Source organism: Aspergillus fumigatus, chromosome 3, assembly GCF_000002655.1.
Source record: "Aspergillus fumigatus Af293 chromosome 3, whole genome shotgun sequence".
Lineage (NCBI taxonomy): Eukaryota > Fungi > Ascomycota > Eurotiomycetes > Eurotiales > Aspergillaceae > Aspergillus > Aspergillus fumigatus.
Window position 1 is genome coordinate 3388771 of NC_007196.1, and position 26712 is coordinate 3415482.

General features: G+C 50.1%; 9 protein-coding genes across 9 annotated transcripts; 5 read left to right on the top strand and 4 right to left on the bottom strand.

Moving 5' to 3' along the window:
- Positions 1-235: 235 nt before the first annotated feature.
- mus81 (crossover junction endonuclease MUS81) lies at positions 236-2126 on the bottom strand (the record flags this gene model as incomplete). The annotated part of the gene is made up of 3 exons (XM_749253.1): positions 236-1360; positions 1406-1979; positions 2035-2126. The coding sequence occupies 3 exons, from the start codon at positions 2124-2126 to the stop codon at positions 236-238; spliced, it is 1791 nt and encodes a 596-aa protein (XP_754346.1).
- Positions 2127-2395: 269 nt separating this feature from the next.
- Positions 2396-5126, top strand: AFUA_3G12760 (DUF3292 domain-containing protein). The gene is made up of 5 exons (XM_077804454.1): positions 2396-3029; positions 3076-3285; positions 3342-3853; positions 3916-4143; positions 4199-5126. The coding sequence occupies exons 1-5, from the start codon at positions 2742-2744 to the stop codon at positions 4989-4991; spliced, it is 2031 nt and encodes a 676-aa protein (XP_077660605.1). The 5' UTR covers positions 2396-2741; the 3' UTR covers positions 4992-5126.
- Positions 5127-5145: 19 nt separating this feature from the next.
- On the bottom strand, positions 5146-6349 carry AFUA_3G12770 (SDR family oxidoreductase). Its single transcript, XM_749251.2, has one exon. The coding sequence runs from the start codon at positions 6187-6189 to the stop codon at positions 5233-5235; it is 957 nt and encodes a 318-aa protein (XP_754344.1). The 5' UTR covers positions 6190-6349; the 3' UTR covers positions 5146-5232.
- Positions 6350-6796: 447 nt separating this feature from the next.
- Positions 6797-9501, top strand: AFUA_3G12780 (putative C6 transcription factor). The gene is made up of 4 exons (XM_749250.2): positions 6797-7185; positions 7306-7438; positions 7510-8588; positions 8641-9501. Exons 1-4 carry the CDS (start codon positions 7059-7061, stop codon positions 9312-9314), a joined length of 2013 nt encoding a protein of 670 aa, XP_754343.1. The 5' UTR covers positions 6797-7058; the 3' UTR covers positions 9315-9501.
- Positions 9502-9702: 201 nt separating this feature from the next.
- AFUA_3G12790 (uncharacterized protein) lies at positions 9703-11529 on the top strand. Its single transcript, XM_749249.2, has 3 exons — positions 9703-10733; positions 10937-11061; positions 11136-11529. The coding sequence occupies exons 1-3, from the start codon at positions 10648-10650 to the stop codon at positions 11396-11398; spliced, it is 474 nt and encodes a 157-aa protein (XP_754342.1). The 5' UTR covers positions 9703-10647; the 3' UTR covers positions 11399-11529.
- Positions 11530-11675: 146 nt separating this feature from the next.
- On the bottom strand, positions 11676-14523 carry AFUA_3G12800 (ChAPs family protein). Its single transcript, XM_749248.2, has 7 exons — positions 14322-14523; positions 14083-14212; positions 13860-13984; positions 13523-13803; positions 12515-13467; positions 12083-12457; positions 11676-12028 (listed from the first exon to the last, which is right to left on the bottom strand). The coding sequence occupies exons 1-7, from the start codon at positions 14342-14344 to the stop codon at positions 11861-11863; spliced, it is 2055 nt and encodes a 684-aa protein (XP_754341.2). The 5' UTR covers positions 14345-14523; the 3' UTR covers positions 11676-11860.
- A 146-nt stretch (positions 14524-14669) lies between these two features.
- Positions 14670-20963, top strand: hir3 (putative transcriptional corepressor of histone genes (Hir3); the record flags this gene model as incomplete). Its single annotated transcript, XM_749247.2, has 3 exons — positions 14670-19131; positions 19184-19406; positions 19461-20963. The coding sequence occupies exons 1-3, from the start codon at positions 14798-14800 to the stop codon at positions 20961-20963; spliced, it is 6060 nt and encodes a 2019-aa protein (XP_754340.1). The 5' UTR covers positions 14670-14797.
- A 300-nt stretch (positions 20964-21263) lies between these two features.
- AFUA_3G12820 (uncharacterized protein) lies at positions 21264-24119 on the bottom strand (the record flags this gene model as incomplete). The annotated part of the gene is made up of 6 exons (XM_077804455.1): positions 23654-24119; positions 22520-23588; positions 22348-22472; positions 21767-22297; positions 21656-21716; positions 21264-21598 (listed from the first exon to the last, which is right to left on the bottom strand). Exons 1-6 carry the CDS (start codon positions 24023-24025, stop codon positions 21264-21266), a joined length of 2493 nt encoding a protein of 830 aa, XP_077660606.1. The 5' UTR covers positions 24026-24119.
- Positions 24120-24809: 690 nt separating this feature from the next.
- Positions 24810-26426, top strand: AFUA_3G12830 (putative RTA1 domain protein). Its single transcript, XM_749245.3, has 4 exons — positions 24810-25033; positions 25095-25194; positions 25250-25399; positions 25459-26426. Exons 1-4 carry the CDS (start codon positions 25009-25011, stop codon positions 26186-26188), a joined length of 1005 nt encoding a protein of 334 aa, XP_754338.2. The 5' UTR covers positions 24810-25008; the 3' UTR covers positions 26189-26426.
- Positions 26427-26712: the final 286 nt, after the last annotated feature.

Genomic DNA, 26712 nt, shown 5'->3' on the forward strand with positions numbered 1-26712 from the left:
GCATCATATGCTTACCTTATTGTGATTATACAGATCGCCAGGTTGCCAGGTACATGACTGATAATTTCCTCACCCCAAACTGAAGATAAGAGATTTATTTGGAGATACGAGTTTCAACCATCAATTATAAAATCTTTAGGATTTTATGTATGCTTGCCCTATGGTAGAAATCAACAGTAAACGGCTATCGCAAACACAAGCTAAGTGACCTGTAGGACAGCCACTTCAACCCAGGTCATCCGCCCGTACCCCAAATGTCGGCAATCTTCTTACTGAGAACTTTGCCCATCTTCTTACGCCCAACTAATGTCTTTGTCCGCTCAAATACCATATCTTCTCGACCCTTTTCGTCCAATCTCTCGAACGCTTCGACGAACTCTCGCGGAGTGGACCAGCGTTTTTGGATCGCCAGGGCCTTCTCCCCCGTCACGCCCCTCGTGCACATGAGCATCTTGAGGAAGACATCTCGGAGGGATAGAATATCGGATTTGGAAGTAAGCGCGGAGAAAGTAGAGAAGGTGACGGAGTATGTTACCGATGGATCACGAGCTCGAAGTCGCTCAAGTGTTGTAAGATAGGACTGAGCTGAAGACAGTTGACGGCTTGGGATCAGGCTGAGGGTATGTGTTGGTGGCGAAAAGCAGTACATCTTCTGCAGGAGATATGTCATCCGAGCCAGATAGCGGATCGTATCATCGAGATTCCGCGTCTGTTTGACAAAGTAGCCGTTGACGACCTGCGTCGAGGCGATGGCGGATGCCATCATTTCCTGATATTTCATGGCGCTGGCACTGCCGACGTCGTGGGTAATGGCGAACTCTTCGATTAGGTAGATGACGTTCTTGATACCGGAGCGACGGAGACGGAATTTCTGTTCGTGGAACCGCCCGTCTTTGATAGAACCGAGGAGGTCGTCCATCCGCTTCCGCTCCACGATCCAATCCAGCATCACCTCGTTGCATTCCTCGCCGTATTGTGAAAGAAAAGTAGGATCATTGCATCTGGCAACCCACATTGCATCTCCCAGTTCCAGGGCACGCACCTCTGGGGTGATGCCTTTTTTGCTTAGCTCATTGGCAATGTAGTCGCGGTCTTTGGATGATCGGACCTCACGCGTGTCCAGTACCAGCTGGATTGTGAAACTATTGGCAGGAAGTATAATAGGTTCGATTCCGATCTCATCAATAGGATCTCTTCCTCGATCGTTGTCTTGTATTTGAATGGGTTCGTCGTTGTTGCCATTCAGGGATTCTTGGGCAACGATATTGTTGTCGTTATCCCTAGGCCCCGGGGCAGCACTGGTACTTGTATTGCTCCGGACATGAGTACTCGAGTCACCTTGTTCGATCGACAATATGCCCTGTCAATGTCAGACTTCTGCTTCGTTATTCGCTATATGACGTACTGTTTGATGCCTGAAAGCCAACGTATTTAAATCTCCCCCAGGCAAAGTCTTCTTGATTCTCTTCGCAACTTCCCAACCCTCCTCAGTTAGTGCATACCTCCGGAGGGGCCGTCCATGCTCGTAAACAAGCTCCTTTTGGAGAAGCGTCTTCATCGAATTCCAGGCGGTGTAGAATTTGGAAGGGTCAGGAGGGGCTGTGAAAGAACTATCGCAATATGGCTGAGCCTTCTCGATCAACTGAGCTTTCGTCAAGCCTTGGGATGCATTCTCATCCAGTGTTGCTAGACCTAAGAGTAGCGCGTAGGGACCGGATCGCAGAGACGGCACATATGGCTTTGCTTTCCGTGGTTTCTTCGCTGGAGGATCATCAACACCCTCGTCGGATGTTCTTTTGCTAGCTGCTGCCTTCTGAGGGTGTTCGGGCATCGGTAGTCCGTTTTCTTCACAGTACGCCTTCAGTTTCTCCGTCAATCGCTCACATAGCTTCGGCCCAAGTCCATTCAGCTGTTGCGCCTCGGATGGATGCTGGAAGACGAGCGGACAAGCCTTCATCGATTCATAGGCTTTCTTATATCTTGCAAAATATGAGCTTGGCTGATTGAGAGAAATTATCCAATAAGTATACTAACACTGTGACGCCTTTGCTATTCCGTTCTCGAGCCTGATCTAGCCATTCTTTGATCCACTCCAGGAGCAGAGGGTTTGCACAGCTCTCACTCATTCTTCCTTCGGTCTACGAGTGCTTCATCCATCGAATGTTCATAATAGTCACTGGGAAATAACCAATGTGCTGCTGTCACGGAACTTCTAGCGAGATGTGTCTGATAAACGCGTTTAAATGGGTTTCTCGCGCATTTCCACTTTTGGCAAGAAGAGGGAGGTGTGGCGTTGTTTGTGTGGCGTAGGTGACATGATACGAACCGTCTATGGAATCAGTCACGTGATAAAAGGGTCCTCCCTCTACTTGGAGTTCACCTGCCACCTCAGGCTGCAAGTATTGATGCCTTGGGTTTCTCAGTGGTTCTGAAAACACGTGTTGAGTGTTATTGATCTAGACGAGGTATCCATCGTCCCTTTAAGATCCTGCGAGCTCTTGGCACGGACAAAGGGAATCCAGATCATCTCTGGACGACCAGTGGTTCTGTTCAGCAACAAGATAATTGCAGAGGATGACGTCGATGGTCCCCGCAAACAGGAGACCATACCTAAGAACACACAGAGTTGCAGACATAAAAGACATAAATACGAATGCGCCTCCATGATGTAAATAAATTCATCGTCGAATGCAATGCGTTTTTCTGTTTGATTAATATCTTCAAATTGTGCGAATGGAATAATGTCTGATGCGCCAGGGTCCCTTCGTGCGCCAGAGCCTATATCGGCAGGGCTCGACACGAGTTCACGCAATGATGAAAAGGCACAAGTTGACGATCTTGGGCCAACTGACAGCCATGTCCTCTCTCAGGTAAAGCCCGAGGAAGAGGACAGAGGACTGGCACAGAAAGCTGGAGTCACCAACGATGTCTCAGACATTGGATGGGGAGAATCTGACAAAATTGAGGAGAGGATTGTAACGGGGTTGTCGAATGAGGATCTCTGGATGCTAATCCGTCGGTTCAATAAGGTATGCTTGCTTTCAAGCCCTCGGAAGGAAATGCTGACTAGTGCAGCAAATCTATTGCGTCAAAGCTGTTCCAAACCCCCCATTGCAGAGGCTAGACCTTAATCGGGCAGAAGATGAGAATTTCTCCCCAGATAAGCTGAGGGCTACCCTGGAAAGATTTTATACAACAGTGGTGATTGGCTTGACCAGTCTTGTTAAGCACATCGCTAGGCTTCGCTCATGGAGAGAGCCTCGGCGAACAGCAGCCTTTTGCGCAGTACGCTCGTCCCACGTCGTAACCAATGACCCATGAAGACTGAGCAATATATACAGGTATACTCCGTAGCCTGGCTTTTGGATTTTCTCGTTCCCACACTCTTTGGTACGATGCTTGTTCTGGTTGTCTGGCCTCAATCTCGGAAGGTCCTGTTCCCTCCCGCACCTCTTGCCCTGGTCGACAAATCTACTGGTGGAGTACAGAAACCCAAAGCGGGAGTGCTCGGTTCCCATGACAGCGTGACGGGGGCTCCGGAGAAATATAAAGGTGAAGCCGCCGAACAAGAAGCAAGTAATCTAATCGCCAGCGTTGCCACGGTTGCTGTGGGAAGCGCTGCCGGCAAACATGATCAAGGCACACCCGAAGATGCTCCCATGGAATCGTCAGTCCCGGACGCGATGGATATCGTGTCCAAGACAGCCGATGCACAAGCTGCTGCTGGTGGAGAAGTGCCAGCCGATACTCACGACAAGACCAGGCAGCCTATGAAGGAGACGGTGCTGAACGGCGCAAATCTGGCAATGCGAGTCCTCAGTGATATCATTGATACTTACGAGAGGTTTGGAAAGTAAGCATTCTGTGTTCATGATGCATAGTAGACGAACAACGGTCCTGACGTCCTGACTGCAGTGCTCTCTCACCAACGCCACCTTTTCCAGCCTCAACCCCTTGCCTTCGTCTATCCAGCGTGCTCGTGGCTGGATTTCTGGGGTCATTACCGACTTCAAGCTATGTGTTCGTCAAGTTGGGCACTTTCCTTTTTGGATTTGTCTTTTTTGGTGATCCAGTCCTTCAACGTTTCATCAACTATCTGAATCATGCATTCCCACATTGGCAAAAGCTTCTCAATTTGCAAAAGTATGTGTGGACCATAAGAGACACATGACAGAACGTCTGCTGACCACGTATATAGTTCTCTCTTGAAGAGAGTCCCCACTAATGCTCAGCTTACCCTCACACTTCTTCGCATTGGTGAATCAAACGCCGCACCCTTACCGCCGCCCCCTTCAAGCTCTCTCCATAAAGCTCCGTCAAGGCCCGCTCCGATACACCACGATCAACTGGCATTGGGAGCCTCCACCGAGGAAATAAGCCGAGCCGCGGCACCTGAGCCGAAACAAGACGCAGCGCAAGAGCCTCACAAAGACGAAGAACCCAAGAAAAAGAGCCTTGGTGCCAGAATAGTCGGGTTTTTCAAGGGCACCACAGCGACGGGAATCGAGGCCAAGCTCGCCGTTGATCGGGTCCGCGCCCAAGCGGGATCAACTCATGCGAAGAATCATGTCGGTATCCTGCGCAAGAAAGGCGAAGAGACCTTGCCCTACGGCCCTGTAGAGTTCGACGCAAGATACAAGGGTAAACGAGGCAATGTGGTGATTGACTCCTCCAAGCAACCGCCGCTACTATACTTCACGACAGACCCGACTGTCATTCAGGGCGATTACAGGTTAGATAGTAGAAAGAAAGGCACAGTGCTCTTCACAATACCGGTCACTGAGATTCAGGAAATGCGCAAGATTGGCGGGATGGGGTGGAAGGGAAAATTAGCTGCTGGCTGGGCTGTTGGCTGCAAGGAAGTTGTGGATGGCTTGGTCATTATCGGGGAGCATCCGCACGATTCCTATCAGCTTACAGCGATGAGTACTCGGAACGAATTATTCAACCGCTTGGTTGCCATTGACGGACAGGTTTGGGAAAGCTTTTAATCATCATCCTACATTTACTGAAATACTCCTAGTTTTGGAATTGATGGTCCTGGATGACAACCAGGCCCTCTGTACCCGTAGACAGATGGCTAGATTGAAGCCCTTATGATCCTTTTATTGATTCATTATAATCTGATCCCTTACTGTCTACATACTTTTCAATTGGAGTATTATCACATTTTTCATCGTAAGCAGATATATACCAGTCTATTGGCAGCTGAAGTCCATTACACTAATATTCTCATCTCCCCAATACCTCCTGCTCGTAATAATCTTGAACAGCCTGCTCGAATGACGAGTCACGCTTGAATCCCAAAGCAATGGCCTGAGAATTGTCAAAACGCGTGGGCCACGAATCCAGAATCGGCCTCAGCGTTGGATCCTCCTTCTCCTTCAAAAGCGCCAGCTTATCCTTCCCGCCCACCTTCTCCAGCGCATCCATCATTTCCTGCACCGTGACGCAGATACCAGGCACATTGATTGACCGGATATGCGGAGGCAACGCATCACTCGGCAACGACAACGTAAGAACAAGGTTCTGTGCAAGAGTCCGCGGCGAGCAGAGCCATGACTTGAACGATCGATCTTCAACCGGAATCACACACTCCTTCCCCGCCAACGGCTCCCGAATCATGCCGGAAAGAAAAGACGAGGCCGCCGCAGTCGGTTGGCCCGGCCGCACCGAGATCGTGGGAAACCGGAGCGTGAACCCCGTGATAAAGCCGCGCCTTGTGTACTCGTTGACAAGAGTCTCGCAGATTAGCTTCTCAGCACCGTATGAGCCCTGTGGCGTGGGGGTGACGCTGTCGTCGACCACGTCGGGAAGCGGTCGGCCGTAAACGGCTTGGCTGGAGGAGTAAATGAATTGGACACCAGGGCAGGTTCTGCGGAGGGCCTCGAGGAGGGTGCGAGTCGCGTCGACATTGACGCTCATTCCGAGGTCGAAGTTGGCTTCGGACCCGGAGGACATGATGCCGTGGAAGGCGAAGACAGCGTCGAGGCTTTTGTCCACTACCGATTCTGCGCCGGCGAGTAGATCTGCTTTGATAATCTTTACATTCTGGGGGTATTTGACGCCCTTGGGGATGGGGGGCTCGTGGATATCGGTCAATGTGAGGTGGTAAGAGGGGTCATTGAGGAGCTCCTTTGCAAGCAATTGGCCGATGAAGCCGGCGGCGCCTGTGATGAGGATTTGCATATTGAGACTTGACGTTTGATCAAGTCAAGGCGAGTTATTTGCGAAATAAAAAATGGAGGAAACATGGTCTCTGTGTGAAGAGCTGTCGCATCAACTTATTTGGATGTGTTAGCGGGGTCTCCGCATTCGCATCAAGTCCGAGGCGATTTTCTTCTTTCTCCGCAGCCGGACTTGAGCCGGTGATGCCATTGAGACTGATTAAGGGAGAGCTTGAACCTGCAGTGATATGAGTCACCATCACTTGTAAAGATTTCAAATATAGATCAGTAATGCATTTGGAGACACCAACCAACAATTATCGACATGCGATTGTGGATAACTGTAGAAGACCGGCTGGCGAAGCTGCTATACCCTGCTCTTTTCCCACTCTGCCGCCCAATATATCTCCGTACCCCAAGTTTCGACCCCAGAATGCAGCAGCTTCTACAGGAATTCGATGGATGTCTGTCGCATATCATATCTGTATGATAGAGAAAATTTACGAGAGTCCATAAGGCATCATTGAATCATTACCTTTATCTTTATGCCATCTAGCTGGTTAAAACCAACCCTCTTCTCTCAATGTTAGGCATTTTTGACCCCAACTCGGGCGGGGTCGAATCTTCGTCCCTCCCACGTCTCCTATCATCCCCCCACGCCCTTTCACTCGCACCTCTTCGACCCATCTGCTCTTCTTCATGTTGATGCAAAATTTGAATGTCAACAATTCGCGTATCATTGATCATCATACGCACGCCCATAGATCGCCCCACTTCCGACAGCTGATCGCAGGGTTTCAAATCGCGAGTCAGCGACGGTTGGTTGCATTACTCGCATAGTACCGGAGCATCCCCGATTAGTTGTTCTAGTCAAGGAACAATCAATCAGATATGGATCGATCCGATCTCAAGCGTTCGTCTTCTGATGCCGGTCTCGAGTCTCCAAGACGATATGATCGCAGCTCCTCCGTTCTTGACGCTCGACCTCCTCCTCCTAGAGTCTCCAAAGCCCGTGCTTGTGAGTGACCCCGGCTCGGCTTTCTGAGCGCCTCGTGGCAAAGACTCAGAGACGCAAGAATCGCGGGAAAAATATCTCTACATCTCGGTGGAACTCCAAGCTGATGTTAGGAATATGCAGGTGCGGAGTGCAAACGGCATAAGATCAAATGCGAGTTCAAACCAGGCGAAACTAGCTGCACCAAATGTACGCGCAGTGGCATTAAGTGTGTAGTCAATGACTTCTCGCAGAAGTTTGTTGATGACGATGGGATGTATGTTTTCGTCTCGTGTATCTTTTGGTTATCTTATAGATTCGTCCATATGCTGATGGCTCATCGTCAAGATGGAAATCGCAAGCTGCTTCTGCGATTCACCAGCTCCAAGCGGCCGTGCGCGACCTTCTCCGCCACAACGGACTTCCAGAGCTCTCCACGTTTGCTTCAGGCGGCCCTCAGAATGGACCCAGCCCAGTTGCTTCGCATGCGAACGGACATCGTGCTTCAATAGACAACTCACAGCCGAGTCAAGGACAGAATGCAACGGGTGCCGTGATGGATGTCACTCGAGAACCTTCGCAGGAGCCGGACCTGCAGGGCCCAGAGCTGGTCCCGGCCCCTATGCGCAGCCTTTACGAAGTCACGAAACTACGAAACCTACGAAACAATCCTGTGGAAAAGCCGAAGCTGACCCTGCTGGAGGAGGATTTCGTATCGCGGGGGCTAATTTCTCTCCACGAGGCCGAGGAACTCTTCGCGTACTTCAGTCGGACGATGAACCAGCTACTCTGGGGAGGAATCATCCTCGTGCATCGAGATCTAACCTCTGTGCGACGAGCCTCAACACTGCTTTCTGCGGCTGTTCTTACCGTCGCCGCACTTCACATTCCCAATCGCAACGAGACGTTGAACCGATGCTACAGCGAGTACGTCTCCCTCGTGTCGAGCATGTCTCTGACGCGGGCTCATACTCTGGACGATATCCGTGGTCTCTGCGTCGGTGCCTTCTGGCTGTCTGAGCTGAGCTGGAAGCTCTCTGGCCATGCTGTCCGAATAGCAACGGAGCTGGGCCTCCACCAGAGCTACCAGCGGATGATCCGAGGCCATAGTGATCAATATGAGCGTGCACAACTATGGTACCTACTATATGTCTGCGACCATCATTTCAGCATCGCCTACGGCCGACCACCCGTCATCCATGAAGATGTCTCGATTAAGAACTATGAGACGTTCCTCCAGTCACCAATGGTCGTCCCTGGGGACATTCGACTGCTGGCACAAGTAGCCTTGTTCATGATCCTGACGGAGGCCTATCGAATGTTTGGCAGTGATACAGAACAGGCACTTACGGAGGAAGATTTTGGCCAACTGAGGGTTTACAACGTTGCGGTTGATCAGTGGCGTCTCCTCTGGCAACCACGATCAGGTAAGCCAGTATGCCATCAGTCCCAGAGCACTGTCTAATCATCGCGGTGCAGCCGACAGCCCATATGTAAGGACGTATCCATCAAAAGGGGTGGTCCTGCATTACCATTTCGCCAAGTTCCAGCTGAATTCGCTTTCTCTTCGTGCGTTGTCTCCGTCCAATACCCCAGTGTTCTCCATGGATCGGAAAGAATCGGCCAACATCGCCATTTCATCCGCCATGGCCTGTCTGAATATGGTGTTGGAGGAACAGGATATCCGCGACGCCATTGTGGGTGTTCCTATTTTCACCCATACCATGGTCACATTTTCTGCAGTCTTCCTGCTCAAGGTTGCCGTGAACTGGAATTCAGCCTACCTTAGTATCGACGGCCGCCAGGTGCGCCGTCTGGTGGAGCGAGTTATCGAGTTGTTGAACTGTGTGTCCGCGGGTGAAAGACATCTTACAAGGCACATTGCGCGTGGCCTGAGCAAGATGCTAGAGCGATTCGATTCATGGGAAACTGCGTGGCAGGCTGGCCGACCTGCCAACGCTGGAGGACTCCCCGTGGGAGGTACAGGAGCTGTAGACCGACCAGAGGGTGAGGTACCAGGCGGTGCGAATGCCATGGCCCAGGGATTTCCGCCGCCGGACCTCATTTACGACATGGTTGGCACTTATGGTTTCGGGTTGGACGAGAATCTGCTTGACCCCAGCATGGCCAATTTTGAATTTCTGGCGCAATAGATCTGTCCTTTGTTCTTGATACCCAGGAAGACAGGTTGTATATTTAGAATAAGAGAGTATATATAATACCGAATTCTAACAAGATCAGGAATGTTGTTATTGTTATTGACTGTTGATTTTTTTGCCCACGAAAATACCGAATCCTCCCCCCTGCATGATGCCCACAAGCAGCCAGACTGAGACACGCTCTTCCCCAGTAGGATATGTTGTGCCTGTGCAGATGGTCCGTGCGATTCTCCAGATCGGGTTAGATCCGGAGCAGCTGCTGCTAATTCAAATGTTCCAAGGTTGTGACCTGTAAATTACCATACGCAAGATGTTTCACTCACTGACATCATCAATATTCCTGCTTACTTTATGCTCGGCTTATTTAATGCCCACGCACTTTCTCTTATATCCACAACACACCTTGCTGTCCTCTTTCAAAGGATTTCCACCAGGCAACCAACACCTCCATCCTTCCTCCTACATGAAATCATCGCTTTATTTCATCAACGCCATCAAGTGTGTTTGCATTTATTCTGCCTGAGACAAGCGCGTAGTACAAGCGGACTTTGTCTGTATGTTTTCTGACAGGACACTTTCAAGTTTATTCTTCAAGGGCTATCACAGTCAGAGAAGCTAAGAAACGAGGACTGCGGCGGAAGGCCTCAAAGCGGATGGGAAGCATTCACCCTAGGCGCACAATGAACACGCACTGATGGCGAGCAGTCATTGGTTGGATGTCGCTTTTCGCGTTATCCACACCGTCTGGGCCTAAAGCCGACGTCGTGTCGTCGGATACTCTGCAGTTCCAAGCATACCGCCGAGCTTCAGCTCTCTTCTCTCTGTGTCCATCTGTTGCTCCTGATACAGTCAGTCCCTGCTTGGCTTTCCCCAGCTCGCACTGCTTTTTGCGGCTGGTCTCTGTCCATGTTTCTGTCATTGCTGACCGGCAACTTCTGCTGTTGGCCCCTCTCGCTCCTTCCTCCCTCCCTGTCTGCTGAAGTAATGGCTGCTCATTCCGTTCCCCCTCCCCCCTTGGGGCAGGATCTGGTTCAGATGGATTCTGCTACCACCTAATCTCTAGCCGTAGTAGCTAGGTAGACCGACCTCCTCCCCTGCGCCCTACCTTCACTTCTCCTCAACCGTTTCCCTCTTATAATTTCCTCGTTTCTCCCTTCCCATCCTTCTGTCGTCTCCTTCCCTCTCAAGTAGTCTCAGTCTCTTCTCTCACTCCCGCCCCCCCCCCCCCCCTCTGGTCCCCAAATCTTCCTTTCCATCCATTCCTCCCTGCCATTGACCCGGCATTTCTTTCTCTTCTGTATAAGCCACTTTTCCGTACTAAATCACCATGTCCACCCGTAAGAGAAAGCAAGAAGCCGAGGAGGAGGAAGAACTCCAGGCACTCCCTAGCGACGAAAGCGAAGAGGAAGAAGAGTAAGTTACTTAATTTTCTGCTGTTTCACACTTCATCCACCTATCGCACGCTCTGCGCTCTGGCTCTGCGCCTTGCGCTGAACGAGACTCGTCGCATCTACTCTCCCGCGTCATCATGCGCCGTCGACGCTCATCCACCTCCCTTGCTGTCATTTACACCTCATTAAAGAGAATTAAAAGCTAAGTCATACTCTCTTATCCAGATACGAAGACTCCGAAGTAGGCGAAAGTGAAGAAGAAGGTAGCGAAGAAGAAGAGGAGTTCGAAGAAGACGAGGGCGAAGGCGAAGAAGAAGAAGAGGAAGAGGAAGAGCCCTCCAAGGACAAAGGTATTTCCATCTCTATATCTACCCTTCTCTGCCCATATTCAATACTCTTCGCAACTAACGTTCTTCACCACCAGCTCCTCCCTCCAAGCGAAGAAAGACAGCCCCTGAGGGCGAGGCCAAGGAGAATGGCAACGGTGTTCCTGCCAAAGACGAGGATGAAGAAGAAGAAGAAGAAGAAGAAGAAGAAGAAGAAGAAGACGGAGAAGGCGAGCCAGAGGATGAAGAGCCTGCGGACACCGCCAAAACCAGCACTCCTGCTGCAGCAGCGACCAAGGCTAAGGGGAGCGCTGGTCCCGCGGAGGCCGAGGTTGAAGTTGGGGAGGAGAATGAGAAGTAATTTATTATCATTTTGTTGCAATAGGCTTCTGGTGAGCAGATACTAATCTCAGGGCGGATTCGGGATAGCTATATATCTGGGATAATATCCTGAGTCGAATTGAGAATGGAAAACTACTTGATTTCAATGCGATGTAAGGCCCACCTACTAAAAGGTCTGAAGTGGATGCATGAAGGATTGCTGCCCTATCTATGTTTTATGGTTATTGTGCTCTAGATCTGTGGAAGAGCCTCCACAGGGTGGAACGCTCTCTATGACCAATCCCTAGGAGAATAATAGGAACCATAGGAAACGTTGCATTAATTTAGTCTGCCTTTACCCTCCCAGCCCCTGCACTTTGTGAGCTACATAGCCACCATAGAGGCGGAGCTGCTTTATTCACTATACGTGAGGATAAGTATACTGTGACTAAGACGACAAGGTATATCAGTGAATTACCGCGTCGCGGCGTGAGCTCCAGTTTTAGGCATCGCTTCCGCTGCTGCGAAAGGTCGCGCAGAGCTGGCAGTATTGGTGCGTGAGGTCGAGGACGGGCTGCGGCAGATTCGTCGCCTGCACGATGCTGCGAACCTTAACGGCTCCTTCGTCCTCGATCAGCTTCCGGATGAGGTAGAGTAACTCCGGAGAAAACTGCACACAGTTAGTCATTGCGCGGTCACTGACAACCTCAAAGCAGAAACATACCTCTGAATACCAGCGATATTGCCAAGCGATAAGCCGAATCAGGCAGCCTAGAATGCCTCGCGTGTCATTCCGGTTTTCATACATCTTCAGGATCCCGCGCATGGCCTTGGGCGAGAACCGAATAGACAGGCAGTGTTGATAGGCTTCGATTGCTTCGTCGAAGTGATGCAGACGCTCCGCAAGTTCGCCCAGGATCTCCCATTCAGTCGCCGACTTCTTGTACTCAATCGCTTGCTGCCGGAATTGAGCCATCTCCGTGCGCCAGATGGTGTAGATGCGAAGGTCTTCGTATAGGACCATGAAGAGGTTATCTAGCCAGCGCTCACACAAACGCTTGTTCTTGAATTGTGTGTACGAAGAGTGCGACGGGTCGGCCTAGAAATTCATCATCAGCATCCTGGGAAGAAGTAAAGGAGAGGTAGATAAACTCACATCATCGTTGCTTGACTTGACGACTTCTGATGCCATCGATTGCTCTGGTTTCTCAATAGAACTTTCTACTTGCGTTTCGTTCACTCCATTGTTGCTGGCTGCAGTCTCGGCCGATTGATCTGCATCCTCAGCTCCAGACCCGTCTCCATTCTCACCGTTACCATTGGTCTCAACACCCTGGATCTCAGCGACAGAGTCAGATTTACCAGGTTTCGATGTGGAGTGCTGGCGCTCAACTCGGTACTCCTCTTCCATCACGAAGACCTCGCTGCGAATCTTGAGTAGCTGGTCCCAGCCGATCGATGCAGCAATCTTTGTCAGTAGATTGTAGGCCTTTAAGAATGTGCCTTGGTATGATGCAGCGTGCAGTTTTCTCAGCGACGGATGGATATAGTCGTGAGGGTCTCCCTGTTTAGGTTGTCCCTCGTCGATTTCATCCAATATGCTCTCTGCAAGAATAGGAAGCATAATGCGTGACGGCTGCGGCATTCTAGGCGTGTCCTTGTCCTGGTATGTGAACATGGGACACGAGTTCAGGGTTAGGAGCGCCAAGTCCCATTGCTCGAGCGATACGTATACCTCGGCCAGCCGAGCCCATGTGCTGAATTCGCTCGGTGCGGCGGTTACAGCACGTTTCGCGCATTCCAGGGCCAATTCACCTTCTCCCTTGCTCATGCAGAACGCTGCTTGGCAATCGAGTAGTGCATAGTCCATCGGCACGTCTTGTAAAGCATCATACATCAACCGTACAGCCTGTACTTCTTCATCTGCCATTAACAGAACCCTTGCCAACAGCGACGAAACCTCTACATCTCGTGTGCGAAGTTTCTCGAACAAATTCACTCCGGAGGTATAGCGGCCGGTTGTCTGGATGTACTTGAGAAGACCTGCTGTGAGATGGTTGCTGACGGTACTGGGTACTTGAGTTTCTGGATCGGAGCTGAGCTGCCTCCCTATAAGTTCTTGTCAGCCTGTGTCCATCTCAGCAAAATTTGCAATGCAGTGCACCTAGGAAGAATAGCCTCTCCGCAGCATCCAGAAACTTGTGCTCCATCTCCGTGTTGGTTACCGGGTTGAATCGTCGAACACCGACGATTTTTCTGATGGCATCACCACTACCGTCGTCCGCGTAAGAATATGCTCTCAGTACACCACAGAGGAAGGTTTCAAGCCACAGCGCCTCCGTAGCAACACGCTTATCGCCTCGCTCATCGATGCAATAGCTCTCCAGACTCCCTGGTATCTTCACTTCGACACGCATATCGAGATGCGAGAAGGCATTGTAACAGCTGCGCAAACGTTAACCATAACAGAATCATTGCGTTCGTTCATTTGAGTTTCTGACCAGTAGATTCCAGAAACCACCTTGTGTGTCTTATCCAGAGGAGAAAAGGTAAGTGTGTTTACGTAGGCGGCCAGGCTGGCGGAGGATGAGGCATCAACGCCGGTGACATGATGGTAAACTCCAGTCTATGAGCATTAAAGTCTGGTTAGCCCACTGCTTTGAATAAAAGACCGTCTAGTAAGTCGTTGCAATATTATAAGAAGGTTGCTGCGACCAAACTTACCTGCCGGTTTGCGTTGGTCTTCGGCTGCTTGACCAAGTATACCAGGTCTGGGGGACCTAATTCTCGTAGACTCTGAAGCGACTCCGTTCGGGCATCGACAGCAGCAAAGATCTCATCCTCCTCGTAAATCCTAGAAGAATGCGAGGGGTTAATCGCAGACCAATGGCGCCGACCGAAGACAACGGCGTAGAGAGAAGCCTCTCCGCAGGAACACGTAAATTGAGGGTGAAGCAACATACTCAGGAACAGCTGGCGCAACCATGGCGCTGGCAGGAGCGCAGTCAATTCCGCTTATGGGGCAAACTCAGACAGTGGGAAGTGAAATGCGGCTTAACAGTTTTCCAAGCGTCAGATGGCGCAGTAGTCGCAGATGGGCTGCAGACTCGGTGATTATTCCCAGTCGCCGTAATCTGTCACAAAAGGGACGCCGATCAGACCCTCCGTATCTCTTTTCCTGCCTGCGGCCACCTGGACTTGGGGCCTGGGCGCTCAGGCATTAAGGCTATCCTATTTTGGGAACTTCCCTCCCCGGTAAACGCGTGATGCGTGCCGCCAATTAAACTACTTCTTTCATCCGCATCTTCTTGATCCCTTACACCTGAGTTTGAAAAGCTCCCTTGTTCTGAGGCTGAAACCATCAGTCTGAGATGGTGTCCATCATAGCCAATTTATCGCAGGTGTCAGGGACCTTTTTGCGGGCCGCGTAGACGCCGTCATGTCGAGCTGGGTGGCGTTAAATATCGAGCCTGACGAGGCAATTGAAGAAGAGGTTGATGATACGAAGGAGATACAGATTGAAGAAGCTTTGAAGCTCTATCAAAACGCCCTCAAGCTACATTCTCAGGGTCCACAGTTCTATGCCCAAGCTGCGGAGGCCTACGAAGCTCTCCTTAGTTCGGACATCTTCAAATATCCCGAATCGATTTCCGACTTCAAAAGATCTGCTCTGCAAGACTCCGAGGCACATCTTGATGATGATGTCGCAGTCATCGACGCAGTAGAGACATTCCCTGAATTCAGTGTCAATGATTCCACGTCTAGCACTCTGTTACAGACGATTTATTTGTCCTATAAAAATCATGGGCAATTTACGCTTGATACTCTGCAAGCTTTTCTGCAGGAGAACCCCAGAACTTCCGACAAAGCTCAGGAGATTCTGTCCCAAGTGAGCAAGCGCACGCACGCCGCTTTAGCTTCTTTTGCTGAAGCTTTGGAACGCGACGATACCGATCTTAATCTCTGGAGACGAAGCGCAAGGCTATCTAACGCTCTGCAAAGCTACAGATTAGTTCGATACTGCTTGGAAAGCGTTCTCGCGGATGACGAAAATTGCTTAGAAGTTCGAACAGATCAGCTAGGCTTGGATGAGACTTTTGCCCAAGGCCAGCTTCGGGAGACACTTCAGGCGCTCGATGACAATTTATCTGTCTCTCAGGTTCCATTGAAGAAACCAAAAAAGGCTCTTCTCAGGTTCCTCGAACGTCAAAAGGATCCCTATCCATATCTTCCCGCCCTCCCCAGTCATGTGAGGGATGAAGACCCTTCCAAAAATCCGTTGGCCATTCGTGCGTCCTGTTATCAATTGACCCCTGCGTCCCATACATGGGCTGCTGTCGGCGACTCCATCCTTCAGGCTCTAATTGACATGGAACGTGATGCGTCAAAATTTGGCCCTGGAACCTCAATTCGCTTTTCGATGCCAGAATCCACGGCGGATCTCCGATCTTCGACCGCCGGAGAAGTCGCAGATCAGGATCAGTCTTCCCATATGGAGAACGGCGAGTCTGCTAACCACATACCAGAAGAGGACGTCGATATAGCAAACACCACTGAAAGTGCAGCACCTAAGACACTCAGAAAGGATCAGGATGCCAGCTCAATTCTAGAACACGTCGATGATCAATCATCAATAGACCAGCGAGCTGAAAAGCAGCTTATGGAATCTCTTGAGAATCAATCGGCGCGGCAAAATGATGCTACCACTGTGCAGGACGTCCCAAACGTTGATGAAGTCGAACCTAACCCATCAAGTGCTGGTCGGAAGAGGCCGTCTGCGTCCGCTGCGAATGAGGATTATCAGGCCGAACCTGTTAGGACGAAGAGCAGAAGAACCCGTCTACGAGACTCAATTGCAGAAACTTCGCTCCAATCTGATGAGGTTTCTTTCGATCAGAATAAATATTACGAGGATCGCTTGCAAACTTACGTTGAAGCCGATGAGTGGATGTTTGACACAGTCGGGCCCCTACTGTCAAAGCTTGGAGTTGACAAGCTGGAGAGTCTTGATGAACTTCGGAGACAATCTGCAGCCAACTGTTCGAAATCCTCCGTAGAGAGATCAAGCAATCAGCCCACGTCAGCGGTACATGTTCTGTATCGGGATCTAGACAGTATCGTCAAAACTTGGGACGAAGCAAAATCTCAAGCAATGCTGCAAGATGATACTTCATTGACCTTCCAGGACATGAAAGCCATGGACAACTCTGGCTTGACCATCTTCCTGGAGCATTCAAGGAAATCTGCTCGCAAAACCGGACTCAAGCCCAGCTTCACGGACGACAAAGTTCTGAGCAAATTCCTGAAGGGTGTTAATGAGGAATGGCTCCACCTTCATGAAGTAGGCTTTGCCTGGCTCAAACTCCTTCTAATGCCGGTGTATGGGAAGTCGCCTGTGCGGAAGAACTCGCGCTCCAAAAAATGGCCAGTTATGGAGTCAGCATACGTAGCCTTTCAGTGGCCAGACGTGCTCAAAGAAAAGGTGGTCCAGTTATTGGTACGAGACGACGAGTACATCTTCAGAAAAATGCGTGAACAGGCCGAGCAAACTGAACTTCAAATACTCAACCATACGCCCCAAACGCCATTCAAGTATACTCGCGATCATCTCGCTTACTTGGAAATGACCCAGACAGTGTTCGAGATTCACCTTGACGTTTATGCCTCCATTAACAATCCCCACAGTGAGGTCGACCAGGATACAAGGCTTGTGCAGCGGGATCGTCTGATGAGATGGAGCATGCTTGCAAGAACAGCTTTGAGTCACTATCTGGATCATGGCCCATCAAGAAAGGATAGCCAAAACAGCATTATTCTTCGCCATATATGGGCGTCGACTTTTCATTCCAATATGGAGCCAGACGTTCATCGGGAGCACATACTGCTATGCCTCCAAGACTTGAAAGAAATGTTACATCGCCTGAGTATTCTAGAGATCCATCTTATGAACAATGCGATGATGCCTGAGTTGTCAGCGGATGCGATCGACCAGGAGATCTCAAAACTAAACTCCATGGACTTTTTCATGAAGATTTTCACCCCTGGTTCGGAGGATCCTGTCGAGCTGATCGAAACGATTGAGCCGATTGTAGAGCCCTCATCAGTTGAAATTCCCGAGGAGAGCGAATCAAATGACCAGTCGCTTTCACAGTCCATGGTACAGCTTAAGGAGATGCGCTCATTCTTGGACCGAGGAGATGCTATGCTAAAACTGTTCTTGTGGCAAAGGCTTCGGGATGCCTATCAGGCGATCGATTATCCGCCTAAAGTAGTCTCATGCTACCTTCGGAGTGTTGAGACGATAATTCAAGAACTTCTTGGCGCTTCTTATCTTGAAGAAAGTAACGAGCACCGAGAAATAGCGCTGATTCGATGGCTTAAATCTCTTGACCGCATTCTAATGAAGTTGGTGACACTGGTCCTTCAGCAATCTGACAAGGCGTACGAGTGTCTTGATATGGAACATCTGAGATCTTCTATGTCAGCCCTGACCACCTTGACAAATCTTCTACACAGCTTTGCTCTTTACGAAGACTCCGTCCGTGTCGGGCAAACACCGTCGTCCTCTGTGCGCGGTTCGTTGTCTAAATCTTTGGGAAATTTCACGGAGAAGTTAAGGGAGATGGAGGTCCGCTGTTGGATTTTACAATACACGCTTCTTAAAGAAGCAATTACCCAGAACGGGGATCTTTTCGAGTCTCCTCTCGAGGACCGGATTCTCTTCCTACGCTCTGTGCACAATGCACTTGGCATCCGTAAGATGTGCAAACGGTCCAACAAGCAGTTCCTCAAATTGATGAAGGCTGAATTCTTCAGCTTGGAGTCGAAGGAAGCCTACGAGTCTGAGATCTGCCAGATTCTTTGGGATCTTTATGGCATCAATTTGTCTCCTCCTGGGAGGTTCTTGTTTGAGCATGAGTGTCCGCCGGAAAAGCTGGATCGTTCAACGGCTATCAAGCTGGTTGATTTTGTCTTGAAATTAGCGAAACGCATGAATATCAAAGACTTGTCCAAATCCGAACTGAAATCCACAATTGAGAAGATACAGCAAGCCATTGGAACAACAAAGTCGTCACCACCTCTCACATATAACAAGCGTATTCTGTCGGCTTACCTGAAGTCGCCAATCAATCCGACTGAAATCTTCCGCGCAGTCCGTGGTGTTGCGGATCTCCCGCTGGTCCCGGTACCTACCGAAAGCGCAGTCATTGCTCAAAATGGATGGTATTTCCTGTTGGGCCATGCAGCCCTGACCAAGTTCCGCTCTCAAAAGCGCCTGAATCCGGTGCCGACTACTGACCTTGATGAAGCTATAACCTTCTTCAGACAAGATCTGGACCATGCTACTGGAAGATGGGAATCTTGGTACAGGCTTGCTCAGACCTATGACTCAAAGTTGGAAGAAGATATCACTTGGTCTGCGGACAAGATTAACAACAATCGAACTGAGCTGGTGACTTGGCAACGGAACGCCATCCACTGCTATGCGATGGCAGTCGCGACAGCAATCAGGAGCGCTGAGCCGACTCCCGAAACCCGAGCAACTTTGTCTGAGCTCTACACTGATTTTGGTATTCGGCTCTATTCTTCTTCCCGCGAACCCCTTTCTATGGCGGCCTTCAGTCTTGCAGATTTTACCCGTCATTACAGTAACGAGGAAAGCCAGCGAATGTACCAAGGGAAACCATTCAAGGAGATGAGGTTGTACTCCGTGTGGAACTTGGCAAGATACCTTCTTAAACGCGCAACCATTGATAAACCCAAGAGTTGGATGTAAGTACTCGCCGGCTGTTCCTGAGCCCACCCAATGCTCACAATGAAGCAGGAATCACTACATGTTGAGCAAGTGTCTCTGGAAGATGTTCAGTTGTGACGATTCTGTGAGAGGAAATGCTCAGCGAATCAGTGTCGATGATCTTTTGGATTCGCTACTTGATGCCATCGATACACTTCCCCAACGCAAGGATTCACGCTCAGATCCTATTTTTGAACCCCATTACAAACTGGTCTCGATCGTCCATAAGCTAGTTGATCGAGGCACACTTACGGTATGTGGTCGTTGCCTTTCTCGGGACGTGCAGCCATATTGACCGCCTTTTCAGCCAGCGGAAGGAAGCCAAACTCTCATGGCCACCCCCTTGGCTCGTAAAGTCCAACCTCCTGAAGACAAGGCCGGATGGAAACCATACATTTTGGAGGTACTCCGGCGCTTGAAGCATGCGGATAAATCGAATTGGCATCACCGCATGGCTGTTCGGGCAGCACACGTCACCTACGATGACACCAGGGACACTGTCTCAGCAGCAGCAGCCAAAAATGAACTTACGCAGCAGATATTCACCAAGACTATGACTATTCAGGTCTGGAGGCCTGAGTTCGAGCGTCCTGGAAGACATTTCGTGTACACTACCCGATATGTATACTTCTTCGTTAGTCTGCTTGATCAACTCAATGACCGAGCCAATCTGGATCAGCTATTGCGTCGCGTGAGAAAGAAGCAAGGTGACTTCATCAACCACACCAAGCTATGGGAGGATGTCTGCCTTACCTACGCAAAGGTCATTCGAAGAGCAGGCAGTATCAACGAGGGACATGAAGAGAATGTATTCAAGCCAATTGGATGGGAAGAATTCGTCGCCAACACAGCCCGCCTGGAGAATCTTCCCCAGCTAGCACCGGGCAGCCAAGTTCTACTGGAACTGCTTCGCGACGCTATCGAACTGAAAAAACTCAACAACAACCTCATGAAAGTGTCTTTGCTCGAAGACCTCATCGCTGATCTATACTCTCGCCTCTACGAGATCAACATGCCCCAAGTCCTCGAGCAAGCCAACGAGGAGAACAAAGAGAAAATGAAAGTCGACCACCTCCTAATGGCCAGCGACGGAGCGGCAGATACCCCCACCCCTCCGAACTCGGCCCCTGCCTCAGAAGCGCCCGCCCCTCGAGGCCGCACCAAGGGCATCGCCCGAAGGGACGTCCAAAAGCGAGCCGAAACTATCGTCGGCCGCAAACTCACCCCGCGCGCGCCGGCTGCAAAGGCATCTGTGCCTGCGGAATCCGAGCCACCCGCTACATCTGAGCCTGCCGCGCCTTCTGGAAATCAGCCCAACAAGACCAGTTTCGAAATGGGTCAGCAGAGCGATATCCCGCAGAGCATTCAAGATAGCGCCGACGATGAGAGCGAGCTCAGCGAAATTGATGATGAGAAGTTGTCGAAGCTTGCGGCAGAGCGCAAACTACTCTTCCCCAATCTACGGGATCGTATTTCGCCAGATCCTGATTCGGAGATGTCCGTGCCTGCCAGCATTGATGGTGACGCGGCAGATGAGGTTGGGGATGGCGATGCTGACCTGAACGAAGCTGAAGGGGGAGGCGAGACCACGGTAGAAGAAGGTGAAGGCGAAGATGGAGAAGAGGGTGATGAAGCAGATCTCGAGCGTGATGAAAATGATGGCGACGAAGAAAGCCTAGAAGAAGGCGAAGGTAACGGGGAAGACACAGAAAACGCGCAAGATATGGAAGACGAGGCAGAAGAACCCGAGGTCATCGAGGGTGATCCGCCAAAAGAGAATGCTTCCGAGCCTGAGCCCATGGAGACATGAGCACAGTGTCTGCGCCAGCAACATCGCATACCTTGCTCCAACTGTTATATGCAAGTGGCCTGTTTTTTTCTTGTTGTATGACGTGAAGGGTGTTTGGGCGCATTGAACGAGTGAATGGCAAGTGGCGTTCGGGATTATTCATGAAACCATGTATATTAGGCAAGCATTAATAACTGATGTGGTATCTCAACTATTCCAGCGATCAATCAACGCCCAAAACTCCTTTCCTATCATCGACCCAAGGTATTCCGTCCAAAGGAAAAACTCAAACGAAGACAGAAGTTCGAAACCTGGTTAAACCTAGATATCTTCCTCAGGGGCAAAATCCCACTTGCGAGTTGCCATCTTTCTGTGCTTCTTGCTGGGGGATGAGTTGCCGGAAGTGGCAGGAGAGAACATGCTGTCAGCTAATTTCAGCTGGTCCATACGACGGAGTGCGCTCTCGATGTCACTTTCACGACCAAGGTGATTGGATCCATGCGAAGGCTCCAATGCGTTCTTAGATTTCGGCTTCTTGGTGGGTGAGCGGCCCATGAGTTCACGTTCGAGGGCAGCAATCCTGCTTCGCAGCTGATCATTCTCCAGTTCCAGTTCTTCTACTCGCTGATCGGTAGCTGAGCCGGGGTCTTCATACACTGGGTTATAGATGTTAGCCGAGTTTGAGGCAATGTGGTCGTGGGTGACGTTCTTACCTTGGAAGCCACGAGACAACAATTCAATCTTCTTATCAAGATGTTCATCATTGCGGCCAATCTGAGTGTGTTAGAAGCAGTCAAATGCCAACCCAAAAATCGAATACGGACCTGTTCGTCAAACGCATTCTGCCACCGCTTCCTCTCCTCTTCCATTCGCTCGTCCATGTCGGCCCAGCATTCCTCACGCACCTCCTGTTCAATGAGCAGGCACTTCTCTTCACTCGACTTGAGTCTCATCTCCAGCTCGGCTCTCATGATCTCCTCTTCTGCAAGTCGCACGGCCAACGTCTCATTTTCAGAAGTTAGTCGTGCGATCTCGGCAACTGCCTTCTCAAGTTCTTCACTCAAGGCTAGGTTGGGCGAGTTACGCCCGCTGGCGGCTCCTTTGCAGGAGCCCAGCGTGCTGGACAGAATTGACTCGGTGAGAGATGGCACTCGGGGAACGGTTACTTCTCGAGCTAAGGCGGAATAACGTAAAATCTGCGATGTCGCATTATAATCCCCTAATGGATCAGCTGTAACGATCATGATCGCCTTCTGCGGGTGGCGGTTGAAACCAGGCAGCTGATTTGAAGACGGAAAGGAGTTCGAAAACAGCAATTCTGTCAGCTTGCACTGCCTGAAAGGTACCAGAGCGGTCTAGTACGGGTCAGCAAGGAAAGAGATATCGTCGGCATCATGAAACGCACCTTCCCTTCTTGGATTTCACTCTGCATCTGTAAACATTGTCCCAGATACATGAGACTCTCATTGATTTTACCGGCTTCGGCTAGGGTAGATCCCGCCGTCTTTGCAGTTCTCGCCCGCTCAGAACCTATAATTGTCAGAAGAGAAATGACAACCGATTTCTCAGTGACGTACCAGCAAGATCTGCAACAGTGAGCGTGTTACCAATCCACGTCTCTTCTCCTGTTCTCTTATTTCTCATCCTCCTCTTAACTTCAAGGCAGAAGAATCCGTGGCTCCGGGAACTAACGCTGTTAGCACTGGTCCCTGTCACTCTACGCTCAGTCATCCCGACTTCGAGGACTGCCAGGGCCTCTTCGTATGTGCTACAAGCAATCTTGCGGAGGCCAGCCACGACCTTTCTGTCAGGGGATCCTTCGGTCGACTTGTACAGAAGGGGTCTGCGACGGTCTTTCTGGGCATTTGCTCCTTGGCGCGACATGGCACTTCCTTGGCCGGGTACGACGGCAGGCGACAGTAGATCGAAGATTCGATCGTTGTACACCTCATACATTGAGACGAGGACGATGTATTCGGAGTTATGGTTTAGTTCGACGGTCAAGTGGCTAACATCCGGCAAGCGAGGCAGAACGTTGGGCTTTTGAGGCATATTGCGACGAGGAAAGATGAGGGCAGGAGTCGGTTCCTGAAGTATGTGAGAAGATTGTTTAGCATGATCGAATGGGCTTCTGTCTGTGGCGGTGAATAAAGGTGCTTTGGGAGGACCTAGGATAGTCCGGCGAATTCTCTCCTTGAAGAGCGCCGTTGGACCAATACGGTAGGTGCAGCGCGGTCCAGGGGAAACAGCTCCTTTGAGGGGGGATTGAGGGGTTGAGGGACCAGTAGAGGGTTTGGATGCACGCCCGGGAATTGATGGACGTAATGCTTGGGTTCCTTGCAACGGGCTCAGAGAAATGGGGTACCGTACCGTCATTGGTGTCTCGGCCCTAGAGGAGCTCATGGGCGTTTGTGCTCGAGAGTTTCTTCCACGATCGCCACTCCAATCGCCATATACCGCTTCGAGGAATGTCTGCGCCGTGAACAACTGGGCTTCCGAGGCATCTGATGCGGCTACTGAGGACAGGAGGACAGGGCTAATGGAGTTGTCCGGTGGTTTGATTGTTGATTCCAGGGACCGGAAGATAACGTCGAAACTCATTTGTGTAAGACCTCTTTGTGTCTTTGAGCCGAGAATAGTGTGACTCTGTCCGCAAGAGCCGTTAGTATCTTTCTTCCCAGTCAGTCCCATACAGTCCTTATTGTTCGCACCTTTCCACTCCCTGTCACACCCAGTGTGGCAACCAACCCATCTCTACCTTCAAGAAGTACGCCTCTGATTAAAGATTCCAGCCCAGTATCCTCAAAGACAGTCAGTTGGGAAGCCGACTCGTCGAAAACCTTGGTGAAGCCGAATTTCTCGACGGCACGCTTCCTGGCATCATTTGGTGGCTGTAGTATAATATGTGTTGGAATAGGAGCCGATGGCGCCCCATCGCTCTCAGCATTGTTGGTCTTCTCCTCTGGAGACTCAATCACAAGACAACGTTCAGCGTAAGGATCCTGGTGCTGCGAAACGGGAGGCCGAAGTCGCAGGTAGACCTGGAAAAGGGAGGATTGTGAAGGTCTTGACGTCGTACTCATGATGGCGATACCGGTAGGTGTCGGTCGAATGCCTTCAAGTGAGATGAGGTTGAAAACCAAAGCAAAAGCCAAAAGAGTGACAATTTCATGGCAGCAGCTCTGGATGGTTTCCACAGTTGACAGGGACGATATTCTCTTTCCTCATCGGGTTAGGCTTTGGTTGTCCAGACAACACGTCCTAAAATGGAAGTCGCTCGTTGATGCCATCTTCTTCAGGCTGCCACATTGACATGTACTTCTGTCTCCGCCCAGTACCCAACACATTCCCGAGTGAGTGTCCCTCCAGTTCATCGAATCGTCAGTGCAATGAAGGCCATGGAGGTCAGTCTGTCGACTGCTTACAACCTTACTTCCCCGGTTCGCGAATCGAGATGTCTTTGACCCTTCAGCCTACCCAGGCTGGCTGGCCGTTGGTCGAGGCTTGGCTTTACCCCAATCCTATCCTCAGCCCCGCTCGTACTCGCCTAACCTCGAATCAGCACCAATCTTGGTTGAAGCACATTGGAACAGTGGATCAAGAAGCAGCCCAAGCATGAGAGACTATCCCAATTTGGTTACTCGTATTCTCCGCCATGGTCATTTGTTCTTAGCACTTAGTACATGTTGCTCCTGGATCTGTTTTATACGAGAAAATGGTTGTAAGCCACAAATCAGGGCATCGGGTAAGACTGCGCCTCGACCCAGCTGAACCAGAGATGTCATTTCTGTACTAAGGCTGTAGCTTATTTGCCTTTATTGGATAAGCTGCTACACCTGTTTGGGCACCTCGCTTTCGCCAAATTGCCCTGGGCTGCAGAGATATGAAGGGGGATCATGAGGGCTGCGGAAATATAAAGGGCCTCTATGGTCCATATCGTAGGTTCGACATCCTAGACGACATCGTGATAAACCAAGACTGCTGCAAGTCAAGTTATCAAATTTCTCTTACTGCTGTCTTCTACCAAGTCCTATCGGAAAAGAGTGCCTTCTGATATAGCATCATCATGTTAGAAGCGAGATCACCATACCGTAAGCCCCGTTCGACCACTCGTCAATATAGCCACCACAGTCTCTGACACTATCTACGTAGAAGAAGGAAGCTACTGGTATTATGCACCAAATAAAGGTGCCCCTATTGCCTTCGCATTGCTTTTTGCTGCGTCTGGTCTCATGCATATTTATCAGTGTTGGTATGACATAGCTGCCTCCTAGATGAAATGACAAGCACTGATTTCCGGGCCACAGCAAATACAATTCTTGGAAGGTGACAGGCTTGCTGCCATGGTCCGCTACACTCTTCACAGCAGGGTTCATAATGCGGACCATTGGCGCTTTCGGTCATTGGGACGACTTAAGCATCTTTATCGCAAGTAATGTTCTCTTGCTGGTGGGACCGTAAGTTTGTCTTTCATTTTTTTTCATTGTCCTCGCTCGCGATGTCTGACTTTTGATAGTCCTGTCTACGAAGGAGCCAACTTCTTCACCCTGGGCCGCCTTCTATACTATGTCCCCTACCACTCGCCAATTCATCCCGGCCGAGTGTTTTCAACATTTGTTGCCTTGGGTATCGTGATTGAGGTGATCACAGCGAATGGGGCTTCTCTGGTGGCCAATACAGGCAATAGTATCAGCAAGCAGAATACTGGCAAAGCGCTACTCAAAGCTGCGCTAATCTTGCAGATCGCCTTGATGGCGGGATTTGTCGCCCTTGCAATCAAATTCTACTTCAATTGTCGCCGTGGAGGCGTCTTGAGCAACAAGGTCAAACGTCCCTTGTATGTTCTATTATGCAGCTGTACACTTATCACGGTGCGAACCATCTACCGAACGGTCGAGTACTTCACCGCTGCGAGCCTCAACATTTACAACGTCTCAGATTTGAGTCCCATTCTGAAAGACGAATGGTTCTTCTGGGTTTTTGAGACAGCTGTCATGTTCACAAATACCACTTTACTCAATGTCTTGCATCCCATGCAATGGCTCCCACGCTCGAACAAGATCTATCTCACAAAGGACGGTGTCACAGAGATTGAAGGCCCGGGATTCGAAGACGGTCGACCATTCCTGCAGACCCTCATTGATCCTTTTGACGTGATCGGCCTCATCGCAAATAAAGGAAGGAAGGAGAAGTACTGGGACGCTCTCGATGCGAACGAGAAAAGATCACCCCCTGCTCAAGTGTGAGGCTTTCACTCTCTCTTCTCTTTGCTTCTTTTACCCATTCTTTCCATCACTCTTTTGTAATTATATGTCCTTGTTGTGTAGTACGTTGCACGTTTGTTCATTATCTTTATGTCTCATGTCAGCTGTTTGTCTAGACTATATATTGGGTGGAGTATACCTCTATAGATCGCATGCTTTTACAATTTGTTTCAAGAATGTTACTATTCGCAAGTTGCAGTATCAGAACATCATCGAGTTTCAATTTAGATGAAAGGGAAATACTATACCGACTAAATTGTTCCAACTGATGGGGATGGAATCTTAATCACTCTGAAAGAAGCTGAGCTGAAGGAACTGTTTATCGATAACGGTGTTTGATCTCCCGCAAAGCCAAGGTAGCTTCGAACCACATGGCCTTTAGCTCAGACATTCGTCGGTTTCACTTCTCTTTTTGCAATACCAGCGGAGCAACTGTTAACAGTTGGTTGCCAGAAACATATTGGTCTTGACGATAGTGTCTGCGCTCTCACAAACATCTAATCTTA